The sequence below is a fragment of the Paralichthys olivaceus genome, chromosome 7 (assembly GCF_024713975.1).
Source record: "Paralichthys olivaceus isolate ysfri-2021 chromosome 7, ASM2471397v2, whole genome shotgun sequence".
Lineage (NCBI taxonomy): Eukaryota > Metazoa > Chordata > Actinopteri > Pleuronectiformes > Paralichthyidae > Paralichthys > Paralichthys olivaceus.
The window spans coordinates 21,188,231-21,212,118 of NC_091099.1; the positions used below are offsets into that span (position 1 = coordinate 21,188,231).

Below are 23,888 nucleotides of genomic sequence, written 5' to 3' on the forward strand. Positions count from 1 at the left end.
TGAAACTATTTCTGTTCCATCAGTTCTCTGAATGCACCACTCCTCAGCAAACTGATGTCCTATCTGATTTGATAATGTCAGTAGCAAAGTGGAAAACATTCATTTTGTTGAGAAAGTTTGTGGAGGCTGTAAAAACATCTTGTAGAGGAGAATGAAATATAATCATGAGGTTATTTCTTATTTTAAGGTTTGGACTACATTTTCCACAGATAAGATATTTATATGTTGAATTGCTGACCTCTTTTTCACTCTGCTACTGTGGATTAGAAGTCTGTCTGTATAAAACCTTAGACCCACAGTCCTTACACTTATTTTCCATCCATGGTGTCTAAGTTGACTTACACCTTACACAAGTGCCTCTTTCATTATCATTTTTCGTTATTGTTTTGATTGACAGACCCCTGGCAGCCGGAGTTATATAATGTACATGTAATATCGGGAAACCATTTTCGTCTGTATTCACTTGTTGATCTGCTTAGAGCTGAGGGATCTTAAATTCATAGTATATATGGAGTTTCACTGATTAAAACATTGAGGTTAATTGTTGGTTCACCACCTCAACATTTTAACTTATTTGGAACTTCGAATAAATGCCTTACACAAGACATTTGCCTCAGTCCTCTTTGACTAAATGGACACTTTGGTTACACAACACATCTTGTTTTTACTGAACTATCTCCTCTTTTCATATTTCCACTAAATTAGTTTATGCATTTATTGAACAGAGGGCACAGCCAAACACCAGGAGCTTGCTCATTTTTCTAATGAGTGAGTGTGCATTAGAGAGTTGGACAGCCAGAAAATGCAAGTTCAATGTTTTCCCCCTTAGGCTGGCCTTAAGCTAATAGCCATCCAATGGTTGTTGCTATCCCTTATGTGCAGCAAACACTTTTTTATGCTGCAAATTAGCCATAAAACAACTGGAGGTTATTGAGCAAAGATAGGACCACATTGCTTGTCGACTGGAATAGTTAAGCAGGTCATGTGTATCATTGCTTTGGTCTAAGAAGGAATGGAAGCTGTCTCGTTGTAACTCCTCTGTAATTAAACTAGATATGCCCTCCAGAGAATTGGGTGGGGACTTTCTCCAGAGGTTTCCTTTCACAACTGAACAATGCAGTGCCGTCCAGAGAAACTCTGAAGGCTCTAACTCGGACATTTGCGTTTACACATACAGCCCGTGCGGAGAAAGTCCGGGGGATCTCCATGAGTTCAATGCATGTCTAAAGGCAGCCTCCCTGTCCTTTCCCCTTCAGTGGACCAAAAAAACAAAATTATAGTGAGAGCCTGATCACCAAATCTAAACTGAACTTGTGTCCCCTGTGGTCACTTATATGATGGAGATTTGTCCTGAAGACAAGTTCGGGAATGCAATTTTGGCTGTAAAGTCAAGCTCCGGTGTCAGACGGTCATCTCCCCTGTTCTGTATCTTTACATTCCACAGCCTATTCCCATGGCCAAGTCTGGCACAATACGGTGCATCAGATTGCAAAGTTGGCCACAAGAATACTGGTTGTTCTTGGTGCACACTCATACCTCCTGTTATCTGCATTTCTTCTGGTTTGGCTGATCCTTTGTTGACTTCAGTGTATTCACTTGTTGTCACTTGCTCATAGGTTCTAGTTCTTTCTCTCACTTCCTCACATTAACTTCATCTTTGTCCACATGTTTGGTGTCTCTGTTTGTTTAATCATGCATGTAATCATTTTAAGCTTTATCTCCCCGAATTTTCAGGGAATGTGGATAATTATAAGACAATATTTTGTGCTCAAAGTTGTTGTGAGTGAGACAGACATGCAATGACGCATGTATGAAGCCCACTCAAGAAAAGAAACAGGTAGCTATCAAATTGGATTATTATAGGAGTGATTTATCTCTATACACTCTATATTATCGAGCAAATACAACTGGATATTCAAATCATTTAGTACACAGGGCAATCAAGATGAAATAGAATCTATAGGGAGGCCATTCAAGGCCAACAATGGCCTAAAACATTAATACGTCCACCTTCTAATTACAAGCAAAAGCAAAATTCAGAGTAGTAAAGCTTGGATATTCTTACTTTGAAACTAAGGTATACACACAATTATTGAGCATATTTTGTCATATGCACTGTATGTGCCGGATCCTTCCTCTATCCTAAAAAAGGAAATTTGTGTCAAAATGCTCCGTAGAATTGAAAACAAGTATGTACGAGACGTTATGCTAATGGAGTGCTGGATTTGAATAATGCATACAACGTTTGCAAAATTAACCTAAAACATACGCATATTTTCCCAAAATTTGAAATGTCTACCCACAGCCACAAAATTACAAGTATAACTAGGTAATGTATTTTACTTTTTTTTTTTTACCTGGAAAATTCTTCTTGTTACAACCAAAACTATCCGATTCGCCTAATCATATTAGCAGAGACATTTCTGGGCCCTACATGACAGACACAGTTAACGGAATCTAATTCCAAATTTAATGGTTATTGACACCCACATTTGTTCATCACACTGTTATGTGAAACCAACTTGAACTTCCAACATCAGTTTTGCCATAGCCATGTGAAAGATTCAATTAAACAAGAAGCTTAGTTTGTCTGGTTTAGCACAACCAGTGACGTGTGCCTCAGCTCGGCTGCGCAGCTGTTCTGTGCTTCATGCTACTATACAGGCCCCCGTACTGTCAGTCAAACCAAACCATTGGACACATCATTTCCTCTGGTTATTTTAAGCCTTCATAACCAGCGGGATGACGACATTAGCTCTGGCCAGTTAACACTGGGTTCTGTGTGACCCACAGCACATAGAATACACGCCCTCACACACACTCACACAACCATGAGCAAAGACACATAACCTCCACCCTGGATCCCCCCCCTTTCCATCTTTCATCAGCCCCATGTGAAGCAACACGCTGCTTTGTTGGTTTCTCCCGTCTAGCTATATTTATCCGGTGCATGCTATTCCAGACTGTCATCTGCCAGATCCCAGGCCTGGTGCTATCCCCGGCCCCCACGATTCTGTCTGAACTCAGCCTGTAATGAGGCCGTCTGGCGTCAAATTACTCAGAACACTTCATGGTGCCTCAGCGGTGCTGATGAAGATTTTTAACAGAGTGGCGACTAGTGCTGATCTGCCTTCATGTCAGCATGCTGTGAAAAGTTTCCTAACTGCAGCATCCCTCTGCAATCTAGCAGCAGACTATGTTGACAAAGGGGTGTGTGAATATTTAGATAACTCAAAATCATTCTCATGTAAAATAAAGAAAGTTCGGTTTGATTCTCGGTTTCATCCATCTGATATCGTCCAGGAGTCAGTTGTAAGATGTGTAAACTTTATTCATGTGCAAAAAACTTTGTCCATAACCAAATGCAGTGAGGATAAATATTCTATTTTGCTCAGGAGTTTCACATAAAAGTACCTCCAGCTGAAGCTGAATTCCTTCCGTTGTCATTAAGCAAAGGTTAAAAAATGTCTCTGAGTCGAGAGCTAATTAGAATCACAAAAAACTATTAGTTTGGAGTCTGATGTCTCATGATTAACCACAGCAGCCTTGTGCTTATGATTCATACACCCTCTGGGCAGGAGGGAGTCCCCACACTCACAGTGGATTTCTCTATATTTAAAATAATGAGTCATATTCATGTGTGAGCTACTGTCCCATCCGACCTGGACAAATAGACACGAGTCTTAAAGGAATAGTGTTCTGTAGAATGAAACCTTCACATGTTAAATGTGAATATTAAATAATCATTCTCTTCTTGTTAGTATTGCAGTGTGGCTTACAGTTAAAAGTAGTTTCTAAAAAAGAGCCAAGGTCCCAGGAGATGAAGGCTAGCGGAGAGAACATAAAACACATCTGATAACAAAGTGGTCTCTCCATTGGCTGTTTCAACAGCCTCTACTTCAGATCTAACATTCTTCAAACGTTGCCTAATTGTGGCGCTCTCGCATTCTCACATTGTAGTTGTTTTGTCTATATTAGGCAAGAGCAGCGGAGGGACAATTTGATTAAAGCCTGCAGCTCTGGCTCAGCACTAACTGACCAAGCTGACTCCAGATGTTGGAGTGGAAACCTCTGTCTTTTCATAACATGTCTCAGATGAATCAGCCCCCAACATTGGAAACGTTTCCCATGATTCACGCTGCTTTTCCAGTAGCTTTTTTACTAACCCACTGGCCACATTGGTCAGATGCCACTGATCGGAGCATGTGAGTCACACGTAATGCAGAGGGTTACACAAAGCGGACATTGTTCCTAAATCGAATTCAGACATTAATCTATATCATATGATCAGCATCTGATGATATTTACAGTTGATAACGTTCATGATACACATGAGAGACATTTTGTGGGATGAGAGGTAAATTGACTGAGTAATTCCACAAACTCCCTCTGGGGTAAAAATACATTTTGTTGTTCCCTTTTCCTTTGAATTTATTTTCATTGGATAAGAGACAGAGTGACAGTCAGGATAGAACTAATTCGTCTGTATTCAACCAAAAAATGATTAAACAGACTATTCTCTGGAAAAAAAGAAAAAGATAGAACCCGCAGAGGCCACTCGTATCGAGACATCTGGTCATGCATAATTCCTGCTTATTGAAAACTTCGCTGTTCAGTGATGATGAGATTTTTCTCCGAGTTTTTCATTGTGTGCACTAAACAGCTCTTATCGAAAACAAACACACAGACTTCAGTGGCTGGAGTGGAGGAAGAATATGAGTCACTTTTTATCATCCTGTAAAGCCCTCTGTTCAATATTAATAATAATGTTATTATCATTAGTTTTTCACAGGATCATAATGCACACTTTGGTATTCAATGGGCCACTTCAGGTCTTGGCCACATGATGATCCAGCTTGTAACCTAATGAGCATGACATTATCACCATAGTACATCTACATAAGAAGCATTGGTCTTATTTAATTTTTGAGCATGATTGACATTCTACATTCTTATTTTTATCCATATCCTGTTGCCTGTTGCTGCAATGATCCAATATCCTAGAAAACATCATGGATCAAACTTAATCTGATATTCCACATTTCCAAGAACTCAAGCTTTTGGCCAAGGGCATAAATTTAACAGTACTTTTTCCTGAGCACTGCTCTCTTGTGTCTACTGTTGGATTTTAACTGTAACTGTTGTTGTTCTTTCCAAAACTTTGGTCCTGGCTGTAAAATTTCAACAACTATCAAATGCATTGACACATTCATGGTTTCCAGAGAGTGAATCCTAATAACTTTGGTATTTATTGTATGTTCTTCTTTTAAGTTCAAATTAGATTCAAGAATTATTTACCTCTATGACCTAATTCTTTTATTTCAATCAACCTCAGGGGGAACATTTTGTATGCTGCCAATTACTAAATGTTCTGATACTGATTTTTTAAACTATGATGTTAGCATGCTAAAGTAGGTAGGGCCTATACCAAATACTCTACTGTGTCTAAGTGCACCGTCACAGACATAGTAGCATGGATGTAGATAAATCTTTTTGCCTAGTAACTCTGGTTTATGTCTTAAAAAAAAGTGTGGTGATGGGGGTAATCTAAAATTTAATAGGGGGTTAGGGTTGAGGTCTCATCAAAAAACTCAGTCTTTACTGAACTTCGAAGCATCCTCAGAAATACACCCTCCAAGTTTGGAGATGATCACATGAACAGCTTTTGAGAAAATGGAAGGACAGACAGAGAGAGAGACATTTCTCTAATTATTGGTAGAACGGTCAGAGAATACAAAGTAGATCAATGTACTCTGAGAGGAGTGTGGTGAGCATCTGTAACATGTCCATACTTTGCAATATCTAAATGACAAAGAAATCTGTTAAACTTTATTACCATATTCAGTGTGCCAACATTAAAAAAACATGAAAAACCCGGGCTGGCTCCAGTCCTGCAGTTGTAAAACGTTTTGATTGCCTTCACCAAGGCCTTTTCAGTTCAGTCCTCTGGAATAAATGTTGGCTGTTTTCCCTCCTTCACTCATGCAACTCTAACCCCACACGCTGCTGCTGCTGCTGCTGGAGGTAAGACTGTGTCCTCAGAATTACCAAAAATTGCATAGAGTAAAGGTAATCACAGTTTAACAACAATTTGAAATCCCCAATTGCCACTTACAGACCTGAAATCTGGGTGCAGACCATCCATCAATAAACTTCTGCACCCCCTCCTCTACCATCGGCTTATGTGACTGACATGGAAGGGGTTAAAATAACATGGGAACACACCATGAGATGGACCTTTCACCTTCCACCTAGGGACAGAATCTGGGCCTGTGTTTATGTACAGAAAATCTTTTGTGTACACACCCAGGGCTAAATGAGGTCTGTGTGTGGGCTGTCTGCCTGCTCAGAGCAAATCATGGCCCCAAAATATAATCTAAGCCGCCTGCCGCTGACAGCCAGAAACCTCAAAGAGAGCAATGTGGGGCAAGATCATCTGCCAGGAGAGTATAGAGTCCTCAAGGCGAGGGACATGTCTTTTTTTCAGTATACTTGCATCACAATGAGAATAAATTGAGCTGTGATATCTGCTTTTGAAGTCACTGAGTCCTCTGCTTTAAGTGTGACAACAATGCTAGTGACGCACCGAGGAGGAAGGGAGAATTTCACTCTTATTTTGAAAGGGTTCAGCATTTGGCACATTTGCGGCCGCTGTGACGACAACTCTGACGATAGCATATCACATGTTTCTTATGCTTTAAAGGATCATTCAGATTCATTACAACTCGGGCCCTGTTTTTGTTCTTGTTAATAGACATTATTCCTGTTAGTAATTATAACAGAGACTGTGCCAAGTTAATAGCTGGGATCTAAAAAAGAAGCCAGATGGGAGAAGAGTATGAAAAGTCAGATTATCAGACTGGCTTTAAAGAAACCCCTAGACTGAGCCTGATTAACAGACTTGGTGGCCTTGGGGCAAAAATTCATCAGTCGGCGCCTGTTGATCTTGATCTGGTGTATGTAATAGCTTGTGGTAAATTAACTAAATTAAATGATATTATATATTATATAAGCACAATCATGACTAAGACAATAAGACTTTAAAGCTAGGGTTTGTAATCCTGGAAAAAAGAGCAGGCTACACTTAAAAAAAAATGCTACCGATGCATCCCATCCCCTCCCATTGGCCCTCACCAAGGCTACACGCCCAAAACACACAAACGTGCACTGACTGACAACTACTGTAAGGAGTCTTCTCTGTAACCTCGAGGTATCGTCTCTTCTCCAGCGATGTAAGTCTCTGGGTGAAGGCTCTGGTCATGAGCAGTGACAGAAAGGACAGGGTGCACGCAGACAGGCAGGTCGGCTAGTGACAGACAGGTACACCGACCATCATTTCATTCAGTCTAATTTAGAATGTTCTCCTGTGAGGGACACATCTCTGGCTTCTTTTCTTAGTTTTTGGGATGTGAAGAATATTTCAACAAACAGAAAAACCTTTTAATTACCAACCCTTCCTTTAATTTGAGAACCATCTACACATCAGAGCCATGATACATGGTGGTGCATTTGTTATATTGTGATTCATGGATGCATGCATTATTACCAAAGCAACAAATTACCAAAGTAGTCACCATGTGTGCTTTGAGGTTTAAGAATTCCTGAGAGTCTATGGGGCCTTGGGGCAGTTGCCCATTTGTTCCAAGGTTAGACAAAATTAATCTAGAAGAGAAACAAAACACGAATAATAATTCTTCTACCCAAACTGTAAACATCCTATACTGTCTCCCAACTTTGACTGACGAACCTTAAGAAACCATGGCCATTTTCAGAGGCATTCATGTTCAGCTGTACTCACAAATAAAAACCTCTGAGAATCTGAATTATTGACATCCTGTCTGATGACCTTTTTTTTTTCATTTTATGTATGAGGATAAATCACTGCAGATTAATAACATTGTCCCAGTGTCCTGCTCAATGACACTTTGACAGAAGTTAGTGTTACAGGGATTAAACCACTAATATTTCCAGTATGGACAAGTACTGTAATTACTGGGCTGTCATGAGTCCCTCTTCGTTGCAGGTAATATATCAAATTCTAGTTGTAGGAACAAGATGAAGTTAAAGAGAGGAGGAGTGGGGTTAGGCAGGTTGCCGTACAGCTAACTTTGGATTCTTGCAATGATGTTTGCCTCGGGCCAGAACTCCCCCCAAACCCAAAAGAAGTAGTTAATAAACCATGACTCACTGAAACTTTCTCTCTGAAAGTGGCAGGATGAAACATCAGGCAGGCAGAAGTGAGGGAGGTTATATCATATTAGGAACATTATCAACATTGGTCGCCTCCCATGCTCGGAGATGTTATAAATGTTTCATTTCCATGCAGCAAGCTCGTTAGCAAGCAGAAATCCTTCCAGAGGACAAGAATGACTCAGAATGTACAGCTCTTACGTTTCATAAGAAATGCCTTTGTTCTGCTGCAGAGGAAGCTTCAGAGTTTTTTCTTTTTAAACGACCAGTTAAAAGTTAAAAGTAAAATTACATGTGTGCATTTTTTGCAAATTCTAAAACTGAGTATTAATAGAAGATGTTTTAATCATGAAACATGTGTACTGTATTCTGTTATAGGTTATAGCTCATATTTAGGCCAGATGAAGAAAATGGAGAGGAGAATAAAGTCGTAATATAAGAATAAAGGGGAAATAAAATGTTATTTAACTAGAAAAAGCCATAATATTTTATGATTGAAATTGTAGTAAGAAGGAAAGAAATCTTGATAGTAAAGTTGCAATTCAGCAAGAAAAAAAGGCACAATATAACTAGAAAAAAACATTTGTTAGAGAGAAAGGAAAAGGTGAATCCGAGCTCACAGGAGTTCTCTCTGGTTCCAACATCTTGATATTACTTTATTCTTTAATATTTTTTCTTACAATATTCTGACTTTATTCTTGAAATTGCTGATATTTTTCCCTGTGCCTGAAATGCTCTGTTGTGATATAAGTTTACACCGAAATAATTGAAAACAATAATAACATGTAAAAGTCCCTCCTTTGTCTTACACAGCTGAAGTGACTGTAGTTTTTGGACATTCAGTCCTTTCAGTGACATGTGGAAGGGTTTCTATTGAGACGGGCGAGTGAGGCGGGGCAGTCTGCTCTGCATTATAAACACTCTGATTTCCTTGCATGGATCCCCTCCAAATGCCCCATTTCTATTCTGTCCTAACATTGTGTTGTGTTTAAACTGAGAGGTGAGGGGAGGGTCACAAAGTGAGTCTGTGGGACCAGCACAAGCAGCAGAACACTAATCTCATCAATTTCCCAATGCAAATATTGGATTTATTAATCTCCTGTGCAGACACTTGTAGTCACACCATGCTCTCTTGCCAACTCTCAAGGAACACATGGCAGCCTTGTATACAGGCACTTCACAAAGCCCAGGAAAAAAAAAAAATCCATATTTATTTTTTCCTGTTGCCATGGTGACGGTATACTCCAGGGGAGATAGCAGGCTCATGTGCAGTCTCAGGATGCAAATCCCCCTGTTGGATTTTGTAATTGAAAATGCAAACACATTCAGGAGCAAGACATCTGTAAAAGACTGACAAATGTGCACAAACCAGACAGTGTTTGCTGTGAAAGTTGATGTCCTATTATATGTTATTTGAGATATTTAAAACAAACACTCACAAGTGTGATCATTCAATCAATGCTCTTGTCTGTGAAAATGTGATTGGATTATATTTGGTACATTCTGATATTTTTATTCCTTATATTCACTTAGTTTTAGCCTATGTTCTTTATATTTATATTTAGTGTGATATGTGCAGGAATTTACCAGTTTATGATTAATAAAGTACATCTGTAAATATATAAATCCATCCATCCCTTTATCCATTCATCCACCCCTCAACCACCAATCTATCTATCCAGCCATCGCTCCCTCCCTCCCTCCCTCCCTCCCTCCCTCCCTCCATCCTTGCATACAGCCATTCATCCATTCATTATGTTGTTATTATTGTACAACAAAACCTTTGTAGAAAGGTTGATAATGGAGCAAGCAGGAAATCATTAACTTTTCACACTGTTTGGCAAACAGAGGGGTGTGGCAGTTCATGTGGCTTCCTCAGGAGCAAAGAACCTCTGAACAGATTTACACAACATCAGACTCTGTCTACACCGATCAACAGACGCAACGACGGGAAACAAATTCTATTGCCAGGCCAACCGAACAACATGTAAGCACTGGAAAGCAATTTATGGTTTGGAAATGACTGCCATGGCATTTTTTTTTCTTTCTTTCCAAATCTTGATGGAGTGGTGGTTAAAGGGTGACTTTAATAGCCACTGAAGATATACAGAGCAGCAGGGCATTTTGAAAGAGCTGGAACATGTCGTGTCCAATTCCAGATCGAGCCATGATAAAATGTTCATCTTTTGATTTGAAAAATAAAAGAGCGCTGTCACATTTCTGCAAATACAAAACCCTGCTGGTCGTCTACTTTCAATGTTTAATAAGGGTGTGCCTGTTTTATATGCTATGATGCACAGAATCTTAAGGGGTCTGCAGTATTTACCAAACCTGGCTGGGTGAATGACTGTTCAATCATGCCAATGATAAATTAAAAGCTGTAAGTGTAGTCAAATCCTCGATGCATGAAAGCTAAAATATATTGACTGTGAAAACTCATTTAGTTCCATGTGCAGAGAGAATTACAGAATTGATTTGGTGAGCCACTGCTCGTGCTCACACTGCATCATAATTGTTCCAGTGGCTGTTATGTGGGCGGATGAAACATGGTGGTGTAAGACTATGGGAAAATCATAGACTGCACCACTGAAGAAAATGTTATTAGAGCGGGGGACAGTTCACCATGCTGTGTTCGGGATTTGTCTCACATCATTTTGTGCATAAAAGTTTCTGAAGGTGGAGGAAAGAAGGAAAAGTAGGTGCAGGCCAACTATTTCAGCATTCAAAGAAAGACTGCACAGTGCGTCATTAAAGGAAGGTGCCTTACTTCAGGAACACACGGGTATCTGGACATCTAGTGGTGCATGGCATGTGACATTTGAGGGGATAAACACAGGGAAGAAATGAAACCCTCTATAAGCCTGCTGGGTAGCTGGTGGAGGACTCCCCTGACAGCTTGTGGCAAGCATTTTGTAGAGCGAAGGGGGGCCAGAATCTAATCAGTGTTTTGGTACATCTGGTCAACATTAGCATTTAGTTCTCCAGGGTCAGTGGGGGAACTCTGTTCACACTGAGGCGGCAAGGCTTAATTAGATGAGGAGAAATTGTTCCCTTGTAAAAGTTTTTTCCCGGTTTATTCCTGCCATCATTTTGATTAGAGGAACATTTGGTCTTAGATGTGTGGAAAAAATACATCAGGGGCATTCACGCAGTCAGCGTCTAAGCATAATGCACACCATTGTATCCACGTCCGCATGAAGACGCTGCACTATTACGCAGAAGGTTTCTGTAAATTGCCATCAAATTCAGTGTGACCGCAGTCAAATAGTGCTCACTGTTTGCTCAGTGTATGGCTAATTCTTTAGCGGAGGTGTCTCCGTCACGGCAGCCAGTGGGGTTTATCTATAATTGAGCAAACAGAGGGGCAGATGACTCTTTTCATGCTTGTGGTGAAGAGATCACAGTGCATAAGAAGTGACTCCAGCTCTCCAGCTGAGCTTTGATTCTATGCCACTGAAACAAAGCGATTCTGCTCCGCGTTCAGATGAAGAGACGCTGTTTTTTTTCCCACTTTCTCTGCCAATAAGACACTCATGGAGAGATTTGCCCAGAGTTAATTGGAGTGAAATTTGCACAGAGTTTGCGGATCTGACAGCTGGCAGAAAACAATGCACTCAAACAGCTGCTCTAAGTCCAGGGCTGATGCTGCCAACTCGCTATTTGTACAATTTTTATGCTGAGGTGACTTGGTAAAGCTGTTTCTGCCTGAGTTGAAGACAACTTCCATCCACATGCCGGATTTGCCTCACCCCAAACACTGAGCGACAACTGTACTCACACTCCAGAGGAATAAGAAGGCGAACTGAACCTTCATATCACACTGAGAAAGGTACATCTGTAGCTGACTTTACTGGTGCTCTATGGGGCCATTGTACACTTTGGCCTGTCAGCATCCCCCTACCCCCATTGCACACATACAGCCTCTCTCACTCCCTCTCCGCCTCTCTCACTTTCATCTCTCCTCTCCGGCTGCATAGGGAGCAGCTCTAGCTGTCACTGTGCACTTCCCTCTGAAAGAGGCATTCATTGCTGCCGGCAGAGGGACCTCAGCTCACCTTCTAACCACAGAGGGCTGCAGCTCGCCACCTCCTGCCTTTTGGCAACACACTTTCAATGCAAACATTCTCAAGGTAAATGTGCTCACACATTCAATCAGGCACAGACTGAAAGAAAGAAAACCGACAGATGTTGTCTCAGACCTGGGACCAGGGTGAGACCCTTGGCACATCTTCCCCCTCTTGTATTCAGTTTCAACCAAGAAAAGGAAGGTTTCACTGCTGAGCAATGAGTGGTATGAGAACTGTGAGAGTTGACAACAAAAAAAGTAAGGAAAGAAGACCTAGTCTGGAGTTAAGCCATAAACTTTGTGCTCAAGTGATATTGTTGCAGGTAAAAGTTAAAGTGTGTGGAGTTCAAGTTTGAGGCGTTAACTCATCAGCTTGTCATTCTTAGAGCAATGCATTTGGGGAAGCCTCTCAGGGGATGCTTATCTGATTTCCTGCGGTGCATCTCTGACAGAGGTGAAAACTAACAGTGATTTACAGTTTCACTTACCTCCGTGACCGGGGCTGGGCAGGCAGAGCAGCAGGGTCAGGAAGGCACCGACCGGGAACGAGTGCAGGGCTCTCATATTTTTCGTGCTGAAAGTTTAAGTCCGTGACTCTCACGTTAAAGACACGCCATTCAGAAGGGACTGAATGAGTTTCCAGTTTTGGGACCTGCTACAGGATACTCCTCTGTGTGAAGGGGCAGGGCTGGGGAGGATCCATGAGTGGGACGCCCTCTTTCAACCCTCCCCCAGCAGACATACTTAACGGCACACTCAGTCACACAAGTCTGGAATATCATACACAGCCTCTCCCTGCTGCCCCTGCACTTAAACATTCACAAGTTCTAGACCTGTTACTACACACATGTGGAAAATAACACACATACAAACACATGCATGCAAACACATGTATGTGCATTTAGATATATCAGACATGCTTCCTGTACCACAGCTTAAATCAAACACTCTTGCCTCTGTCTCCTCTGTCAGTCTCTCACTCCTGGATTCGCAGACTCCCTCTTCTTCTCTCACGCAGTAATTGGAGTGGTCTTTGGAGACCAGCCTTCTGAAGGGATAAACCTTTTACTTTTAATTAAAGACAAATCAGGTTGCTCAACTTGCTCAGAGCTTTATCTTCCTAGCCTTGATCAATGTCTCGTTCTTTATGTTTTTGTTCAACAAACCTGCTCCTGTTGCTAATTAAACTCACACTTTAGCGTGGAGCGGCGGTGTGCTGTGTTGGATTTGCATTCTCTATATCTCTCGTATTGATAGGGCAGGGACAATGGAATAAAGTTTTACCACAATTATCTAAAGCATTTAGAGAGAAACTTTAATCGTGGTGGGTGCTGTCACTGATTGCTCTTCACTTGGCTTTTACTTTCTGTTTTCTTTCTGTGTGAATATGCACACACTCTTCACAAGGATTAGTATTGTCTGGTTGGATGCTTAGATTAAACTTCAAGTTCACTCTCAAAGCCTCAACGTTCAATTTCACCTGTCACACAGTCAGCTGGTTGGTAAATTATTTCTCGTTCATTCTGACAAGCGGAATGGGAATACAATTAGTATTTTCTAAACATTTCCTCTCAGGTGAGGAATAACTTTGACTGCGGGCGGCTCTTGCAGTTCAATTAGAAGTTTTCTTTGCGGCTGAACACAGTTCCTCAGAGATGATCTTCAAATTAGCTGGCATTTGAAGTATGATAAACTATTCCAAATATATTTGCATGCAAATTCTCAGTTCAATAGCTTCAACATATCATCAAAATATCTTGTTTTTCCGGCTTTCATCTGGATTCTGTGATCTTTGCCCAAAAGAAAAACAGAATGCCTTTTTCTTTGGATCAGCAGCACCTCCAGTGGCAAATGAGTTCACTGCTCCACTCTGAAGCGGTAATAATTTGTTGCGAAAACAACGGCAGCAGAGAGTACATCTCTATGCTCTGCAAAAGGGTGTGAATGATTGTAGCCGTAAGAAAACCTGTAAAAGAGCACATGGCAGCTCCAGCATGACACTTTTTATGGCGGGGATGCTTTTCTGACACCACAGCCTCCCTGATTATTTCAGTATGACATGAGCTACAATTAAAGTGCTCCCTCTGAGCCACAGCCAACCGTTTGCACCAATGACACGCTCTCGCCTCCCTGGGGATGCATAATTTGCCCTGGAGGGATGTCACCCACTGATATGAGTGGGCTCCTGCAGTATGTGAGCAGCACAGGCAGTCTTATGCAATCCACAACACCAGTGACCCCTTTAGCTCAGGAGTTCCAGATGATACAAGTAAACGTGTCAGAATCCGACTTTATAAAAGTAAGTTGACGCAATTCAAGAGATATTTATTTTTGGCTTAACAATGCATGTTAATGCTTTGATTAATGGTCTCCTGTGGAGTGTTTATGAGCTTCTTTGTTTACATTCAAGTCCTCTCACAGAAATATGTTATGTATCCTCAAGGCTTAAAAACATGTTGAATGCATTTCCCACCTCATAAAATCCTTTAATCTTGTGAAACCTGCTTTGTTTTCTAAAGCCTGCACTCCTCTTCTTTTTATTATCTTATTTTATAGCTTCATTACTAGACTTTACAGTGAATCCTGTACCGTGTTAACCCCTAGTTTGCATGTAAATCCTTGTGGTGGTATAAACACTAAAAACTCCAGAGTACCTTAAAGGGTGCATACATTAATGTTTTGCCCACTAGGGGACAGTAGAAAACATGGAAAATGCAACAGTTGATATATAAAGTTGCTTTAGCAAACCTGTTGGCAAACATTTATTAACACATCCAGCAGACACCACATAACATTAGTATTCATTTGGAGCTGCCTCTTTGTCTCTCTGCAAGTCCTACACTCACTCACTTTTCAGCTCTATTTTTGTCTCCACCAACTCCTGGGGGAAATATCTGCCTCTTAAACTGCTAAATACTCCACCGTGTTCATCGGCTAGTTGCTAAGTGTGTCAGTCTGCTGCTCAGAGTAGGTCAGGTATTGCACATTAAGGGAACTTTCACACCTACCTTGTTTCATCCGGCCTTTAGGACTTTTCATTTAAGTCCAAACAAAAAAAAAAGGTGTGTACCCAAAACCACAGTTTGGATTAACAGGCAAAATCTTCGTCCATTAAAATTTGTGGTCTTAGTCCAGATCAAACTGAATCATGGTTTGGCTCATTTGCAGTGTGGATAGTTCGTAATTTTAGACCAATTGCAGGTAGTATTAAACAGTGGAAGAAGAGAAAGAAGCAGGAGCGGCTTACAGAATTGCTTCACTTCAGATGATTCAATGTTTGAATGACAAAGATGTTCACCTGGGGCATCTGAACTTGGTGACGCTGGTATAAAACCATAATAATATTAGAATGGCAACAAAATGAAGAAAGGAAACAGGTAAATTAATTTTCTCCATTCGAACTGAAAGACTACTACACGCTGAAGTCAAAAACACGCCCATATACAAGTCAATCAATGTCAAGTAGATGAAGCCCATGGAGATGATGAAGAAAGGACGTATGTCATACAAAAGTCTTTAGTCCACCCTTTAATTACAATTTGAAACCAAGACCAGACCGAATGTAGACAATGCATCTAAGACAAGAAACATGGTTCAGACCCTGGTCCGGACTTTCAACTTCCAACTCTCTGAGCTTATAAAAAGCTTTTTAGCTACCTCTCATGTCTGGAAATGATGTTGGTTAATTAAGTCTGCAGAACAGGAAAATCAAACCATGAGCGAAATGAGGCTAAAAAGCTCCACAGACCTGAATAGTGGGTAATAAGTTCCTGTTTCTTATGACAATGTCCAAATCGATCTCAAAAACATTCATCTTAAAATCACAGATTTGGATTATTTGAAGTCTGCCTTAAATTATCACTCATAAACCCAGGGCTTCAGAGTGCGGCCATTTTGGTCTGTGCAGTGCGACTAAAAATATTCTTAGGTCGCACCAGTACACCAAACATTACGCTGGTCTGTCTCTGCATTTGATCTCTGTCTGTGGAGTTTACACTCACACACAGTCCCCAGGCTGGCCCCACCCGCACTCACTCACTCACACACAAAACGATTAGCGCCACTGATTCAGGATCAGACCAGAAGCAGCAGTTGGTTTGTACTGTGTCAGAGTCTCTGTCTCAGTGTCCTCCCTCCACACTCCTTCTGCCCTGTGCTCACTTTACACTTTAACAATAAACACCAACACTCACAACTTAGGACTTACCAAAAGAGGCAGTGGACATTTTTGGGTGCACCTTAATTATGTGCTGTTATGTAATTTTCTGTTTCACTGTCCCTCTCTTTGATCTCAGAAAGGAAACATAACTAAGTTAGTTACAACTTCATTAACTTAGATTAATGAACAATAGCTTCAGATATGCTATAGCGTAGTTTTTCATATGGGGAAGCATGGTGGTTAGCACTTCCCGCAAGTAAGTTCTGGGTTTATACATGCTAGCCGATTGGGACATTTCTGTGTAGATTTTTCATGTTCTTCTTTGCCTGAGCTAAGCTTTTTTGGCAACTTTAAAATAGCATCTTTTAACTTCCTTAACTGACTTATATTTACTCTGAATGTTGCTCCCTTATGTACTCACTACTGATCTGTTTCAGGATCTAGTTCGCTGTACACCATGAAAGCTATTTGTTATTTTTCTTTTCTTTTCCTTTTATTTGTATTATTACAATCGTATATATGTGCATATGGCTGTATAGGTATGTGTATATATGTATGTGTATATGACCTGTTTGTAGCTGCTGTTTTCACCAAGTGCAGATATGCATGTTAAAACAATTTGAGAGACCGATGAAAAGAGTTTTGAAAACAAATTAAAATAGGCTTGAATGTGTATGTGTTTGGTGGTTTGACGCTGTGTGTTGGTCCTGTAGTAGACTGGTGATCTGTCCAGAGTGTACCCGCCTCTCTGCCTCTGTCAGGTGGGATTGGTTCCAGTCCCCATCGACTCTCAAAGGATAATGGATGGATGGATTTCAGTTACACAGACAGTGAATTTTGTTCCCCAAACACTTACACTTTAATGTTGGGAAATGACAGCTACACAGCCCTTGAGGACATGAAGTACGATTACAGTCTTCAATAACTCTTCCAGTATTAAATATATGGGCATGTGAGTGCTGTAATTACAGAGACTAAAACAATATGAATCACATAAATAGAAATATGCACACTTCTGCAACAATATGCTATGTTTGTCTCTACCACCTTCTCATATTACCTTTTCTATCTCGATGACTCTCCTGAGGTTTGAGTCAGTTCAGCAATTCTTATCAAATCTCATTTCGCCCACAGTTGATGTTATCTTCACACGGAGCAGTAACTAGCAACATTTTGCCGAAATATCCCCTCTCAAGTTATCTTGGGCAGAGCCACGAAGCTCTGCTTTCCCCACACAGTCTCAAATATCACGTCCACGAGTTGCTGCGGCCGTCTGGCAAGACTACATTCTCAAAGCCGCAGCCCTGATTGAACCGCAGCAAGTATGTCAGTGTTATTCTTTTTTCCACTGTTAGGATAAGAAAAATTGAGCCAAATGCCAGATAATTACAGCGGTCTGTTTTGATCACCATGCTATACTGGTTTTACAATACTCTGTAATAATCAAGTAGCATTTGAACAACGTGCTTTAGTGACAAGGGTCCAGCTGTGGGAATATAAAACCTTCTCATTATAAGAGAAAATTAATTTTGTCCATGAGATATCCCTTTTCTATGCTTTAAAATGAGTCCTTTCACTTACTGCTTCTTGTCTCTTAAGTACAGGATAATAGCTTACATTTCATTAGCTCCACTTTTTGACTCGTTCACTTTTCCTCTTAGTTGTCTTTATAGTTCTTTGAGGGCCGTTCAAAAAGGAACTGCATGAAAAAGTCATCCAAAGTGCTTCATAATCTTTGACTTCTAATTGTTTTTTTTTTATCATTCTTTCCATGACAACCAGAATGGAGAATAAACTGAAACCACCTGCATAACATCAGTGCCCCCCGTGCAGTGTGCCTCAAGCGTGAGCGGAGAGTTTGAGGAGGTTGCAGGTTGCAACCTCTGTCAGTGAACAGCACAGGTCAACACTTTGATGAGTCGCTGTGAGAGAAAGCAGCACACAGAGCGATGAGGCTCATGGGGACCTTGACACTAAAGAGTGCAATGAAGGGTATTTCTTTATGAGGTAAACCTTTACAGATGAAACAGTGCCCCCCCGGCAAACGTAAACCATCCACTAGCCTGGAAACCCATTTGATGATCCGTGGTTTAATAATAGAGAATGAAAGAGAGAAAACAAAAATGTCATAAAAACCCTAAATAATAATAATTCAGTCAGACAACAGCCTACAGATGGATGCTGTAGCGGTAGAGGGGCTGAAGCAACTGGCAGCAATACTGACGCAGCAGCGAGGCAAGCAAAGGGAGTGATGAGTCCAGAGATGCAGCATTGTGGGGTTCAGTGGAACACTCTTCAACAATGAGCTAGATAATCACTCCAATATAAATATATATTTTCAAAGGGACTTATGGACTTTGTTGTGCAATATATATGGACAATATAGATAAAAACAAATAAGTCTCAACATGCTGCCTTGAGATGGATATATACAAATTATAAAAGGGTAATTAATTTAACCATCCAGACAACTTTTCCTAATTTAGTTAGTCATTTTGTTTGAATATATCTTCTAAAGATCAGTAAAGTTACACTGTTCACATTTTCAGCTTCTTAACTTTTTTCTCCCCTCTGTTGACCCAACCCATTCATTTGTTTAAATCTACATTAATTTTGAAATATTTGCAGGAGATGCTTCATACTGAATGGTACTGGTATTTATTCATTTGGACTAAGGTTTTAAACAAGGAAATACACTAGTCACACCAGAAACAGCACAAAGACTGTAGTTCTATTAAAGGTCAATGTAAAGAACTTCAGGTGATGGGCAGTAGGCTCTCTCTCTCTGTCTCTCGCTCATACATACACTTAATGCACGATGCACAACATGTCAAAACTCTTCCCAATTTCAGACCACTCGTCAAGGACTGATGACACAAACCTTATTGCGGGGACGGGAAAACACCCAGATCTCTATGACCCACAGCACGCAGCAGCAGCAGCAGCAGCAGCAGCCAGTGTGTCCAGGGCCTGACAGTTCACCTTCTGTTCTGCTTGTAGCAACTACTGGAAAGACTGAACCATGCAGTGAACAGAGCGAGGGGGGGGATGTGAAGGCTATCCGGATCATTTGGCCAAAAATTAAGAAAGAAACCACAAGTTTAATTTATTTATAATTTGTTGATATATGAAAACATTTTTTAATTACATTAACTAACTAATAATAATGACAATAAAATTCTCTGAGGGTGCCTGTCTGTTCTGAGATAACTTTTCAAACTTCAAAAAAGTACTCTGATTGGTAACACACAAAGTATTTTCAAATTATCAAATTAAAGTTAGCAATCGTGTTAATATAACTTGCTCACTTTATTTAGTTAACAAGTTAACTGTATTTATTTGTGTGCTACCATTTAAAGTTTTTTTTTTAAGTTGATCCACCAAGTATTTTTGTATTTTCAGTGTTTTATGCGAAAATAACAAGAATATATAAAGTAAACAAAACCTAAAACTGATAGTTATTCAAAGCAGATTATTATTAGTCAGATTGATTTTGCAGAGAGAATATTTATTTATATTTATTAATAAACAGTTGCTGTCAAATAACAAAATTTGTTATTTGACAGGAAATAAACCATAGACTTAAAATTCTCAGTCATCTCTTCATCTGCATGTATCTTTATACTCTAACTTCCTCCTCCCACCACTTGTGACCTGATGCTTGGCAGAGATTTAATGAATTTTAAGTGTTTCTGTCCAGGAACAAGTTCTGGAGCCCAGAGAGGCCACATCATCACATACAGTACAAAGATAAGATTAGCACTCCACTCCCATATATTATTCAGCACACCGGCTGACTGCCAAACTGCAAAAATGTGCTGCACACAAGATGTTAATAGGCTTACATTCACACATTTTGGTGAAATTTTAGCTCAAATAAACCTATTTTGAGCTCTGACAATCCACGTCTGCCTGACCCCAGGAGGCTGAGGTGTTACAGTGTGATTAAGGTGCTTCACACTGCCACAGAGGTGTTGATTGAACTCAACATTTTGAGGTCTGATGTCTCTACAGCATGCAGATAAAGTGAAGCTCTACGAATTAGTGGAAGGGTTTTAATCGATAAATGATTCAGGCTGCGTGTTCTGCAGCCGCGGTGGTTTTTCCACCCACTGACTGACAAGTCAATGATAGAGTCAGTTCACTCGCAGGACACAACTTTCAAAGGGCTCCACCAACAGCTAAAATCTTCTGATGATTAAATAAGAGCTTGGCAAATAGAATTATTCAAACTTATATTTTTTGCCACAACATTAGCAGATGCTAGTTGTCAGAGTTACTTTCCTCCTGCGATAAGCCAATTACTAATTTTTAGACAACACAGCGGCAGCGTTTGCTTGAATTGCTTTTCCCATTTACTTCCTGACACCACAGGAAAATGCTCGACTTATTTGCAGCTTGTGTTCATGTAACATTGCCTCCCACGTGTTTATCAATGACACTAATTCCTATGCAATAATTGTGATACCTTTACTTCCCCTATAATTCGATAATCACCCTTTCACATATGGATTTAAAGGCCGTGGGATGAATTGACTGGTGAGTTTAATCCCCACCTCTCCTCGAGCAAACATCTAACACACTAATAAGTGGTTGCAGCCTAAACCGTGTTTTGGCGTTTGGTGTAAATTTGATCTTTATTAGCATATAGTTCTCAGAGGCACGTGCTGGGCTTCCTGGCTAAATCCTCACCAGATCCAGTTTGTTTATCCTGACAGCCTTGTGACTTTAAATCTCTGTCTTTAATTCAATGCTGCAGGGAACATTGTCTGCAGATAGCTAGGAATCCTCAGGTATTAAAAGATGCTTCTGGAGAAAATCAAACAAAAAGATGCATGACAAACAGAGGATAAAAAACTATGCAGAAGTGTTGATGAAAACAGACTCAGAAGAGTTTAAGATATGGTAGAAAACACAGAAAGCATTTTATTTCTCCTCTGTCTCAGCTGATTAGCCTTTCTTACCATTCAATCTATTTCCTACTCAGGTTATCATTTTCATCTGCCCTGAATATAAAACTTTAATATTTACTTCCTTTGTTACAGAAAGAAATCTTATGTGTAATATTGAGAGGCATAAAATCACTCTTGATCTGCCAAACGCTGGATTTTCCCTCCATCAAAGCCGACACACCATTGGAGCGACCGAAATCAGCTGTGTGCCAAAGTCAGCATGTACACAAACTAAATTCAGAATTTCACACGCCATTTAGCTTGATAGAGAGGAATGTCAGTCACTCAGCTGTTCGCATATGGACTTGCTAAATGGAAGGAAGATAGGGGGGGGCAAGCATTGTTACTGTTAACACTGCGCCCCCCGCTGTGCTCTGAACATCACAGTGATTTAACGCAGCAAATATGCAGCATGAAGGAGACGGAACATATGATGCTGCCAGTTTCCTTCGTAAACAGTCAGACAGTGATTGATGACCTGTTCACACATATTTTTAGCAAATTAACTTTTTCTTCTGCATTTGAGCCTCTCATTGATGTGCAAACACATTTTTTTTTTTTTTAACCCTGTGTTCATTTAAAAGGAGCATTTGGGAAACGATGATATCACAGTTTATTTCGCACAAGCCCACTGTTTTGTGAAATTTGCATGCACCAGAAGCAACAACAATGGTGGCTGTATACCAGTTTCTCTACATCATTTTTCTTCTTTCAGTTTACTGGTGGATTGCAAACAAGGTGCTAACCACTAGGCATACAACAAGGGTTGACAATGGATATACGGAATTTAAAAAAAAAGTCCATAAAAGACATTAACTGCTGATTATCAATAGCTCAATGTGAAAACAATAAGTTAGGACGTTTGTCACTGTACCCCAGAGACTTGAGGTCATAAACACTACCACCAACTCTACAAGCTGTAGCTGCCACGACTGATTCAAATGAATCCGTTGAGTCAAATCTCCATGTTTGGCTACGGCTCGTCTCAGTAAGCAGCTCACATTGTTCTCTGGTATTTGAGAGATTGTAGATATAAGCTCTATCGCCACCTACTGGCCCGACATGCTTGTTTGACAATTGCTGTCACTTTTGTGTTCTCGCCTGGATGGAGATATTTTGGAGTGGAAAATATCTGTTCAAAAATATATACACTATATTATAGATAAGGCATGAAACAATCAGAAAACTATTTTTATTTTAAGTAAAGTTAATATTTGATTTCCTCACTTGAAATCAATGAGTAATATATTCCAGCAAATTCCTGAAAAAGCAACAACAGTAGAGGAGAAGACTGTGATCTGAGCATGGAACTTGTGTTCTATGTTAAAACATGAAATCACACAAAAATAGACACTTAAACAAGTTTGCAAATTTATCTCACATGATTTTTTTCTCCTTACCAAGTTAAGAATAGTCTGGAATTCGTCTCATGTGAATGGGAAGAACGAGTGTTTGTGAAGACAAACTGATGTGGTGGATTAGTCATGGAAACTTCTTAACTCATCATTAAGTGAGGACATCCTGCACGAGGAGTACAAAACCTACAAAGTCACGACAAAAACAAGCTTTGGAAATACACAAGAGAAATAAAGTGAGTACTGGATCACCTTGTCATAATAATGAACCCTCCCACTTAAACTTAAATTTATTTATTAGGAGAAATAACATAATTGAAGTTCACAATGACTTAAACTGGCTGAACAAGTTTATATTTAACTGTACAATTACACTGACTATCATCAACATCAAACAACTGGATTGAATGAAGTAGCCTCTGAACTAATTTTTTTTTTTGTTTCCGGTTGCACAAAATCCACCACTAACATTACATTTTGTCTGCATACATGGAGGCAAATTCAGAACTGAAAAACAAGAGATTCATACACAGCCATCAGGGAAATTTGGGGGTTCAGTGTCTTGCCTCTAGAATGCAGACTGGAGGAGCCAGGGATCAACCCACCAACCCTCTGGTTAGTGTACGACCCACTCCACCTCCTGAGCCACAGCTGCCTAAACAGATAATTAGATAGAGGCGCCCGCAGAAGTTAGTATTTATGACAGCTATCAAGCCTAAACATTTTATGGGCTTCTAACTATTAGTGTACCATGATTTATACATAATGTGTTTTCCTTATGTTCCTGTGTATATGTAACCTAAAGGTTCATTCGGATTTTTTTATGAGAATATTTACTCTGATGTTTTTTATTGGTTATTATTGTGATGCCTCACGTGTGTCGGGTGAAATGGATTGTGGGTATTTAAGATGTCGACTCAGAAGACTGGAACGTCTCTTTTCAAACTTCTGTGACAAGAGGTTATACACTATACAACTATAAACTTTATTTTGGACAATAAAAGGAAGTTATCATGACAAACGTCCACAATAACTAAAAAAACAGAGCTGTTCGGTTGTGTGTAGCTTAAAGTACAAAATATTGATAAAAGTGATAATTAAGAGAGATAATTATAGTAATTGTGTGCAACATTAAGTGGTATATATTAACTCATTATTATTATGTT

General features: G+C 40.0%; 1 protein-coding gene and 1 long non-coding RNA gene across 2 annotated transcripts in view; one reads left to right on the top strand and one right to left on the bottom strand.

Annotated features, from left to right (window-relative positions):
* The window catches only part of cspg4 (chondroitin sulfate proteoglycan 4), a 69,559-nt gene extending 56,655 nt beyond the window's left edge, over positions 1 to 12,904 (bottom strand). The window contains exon 1 of the mRNA XM_020078474.2: positions 12,745 to 12,904. Coding sequence (XP_019934033.2) covers positions 12,745 to 12,820 — 76 coding nt within the window. The 5' untranslated portion in view covers positions 12,821 to 12,904. The remainder of the gene's footprint in view (positions 1 to 12,744) is intronic.
* A 1,597-nt stretch (positions 12,905 to 14,501) lies between these two features.
* Positions 14,502 to 19,744, top strand: LOC138410901 (uncharacterized). Its single transcript, XR_011243543.1, has 3 exons — positions 14,502 to 14,555; positions 17,550 to 17,737; positions 18,198 to 19,744. It is a non-coding gene; the product is annotated as an uncharacterized lncRNA (long non-coding RNA).
* Positions 19,745 to 23,888: the final 4,144 nt, after the last annotated feature.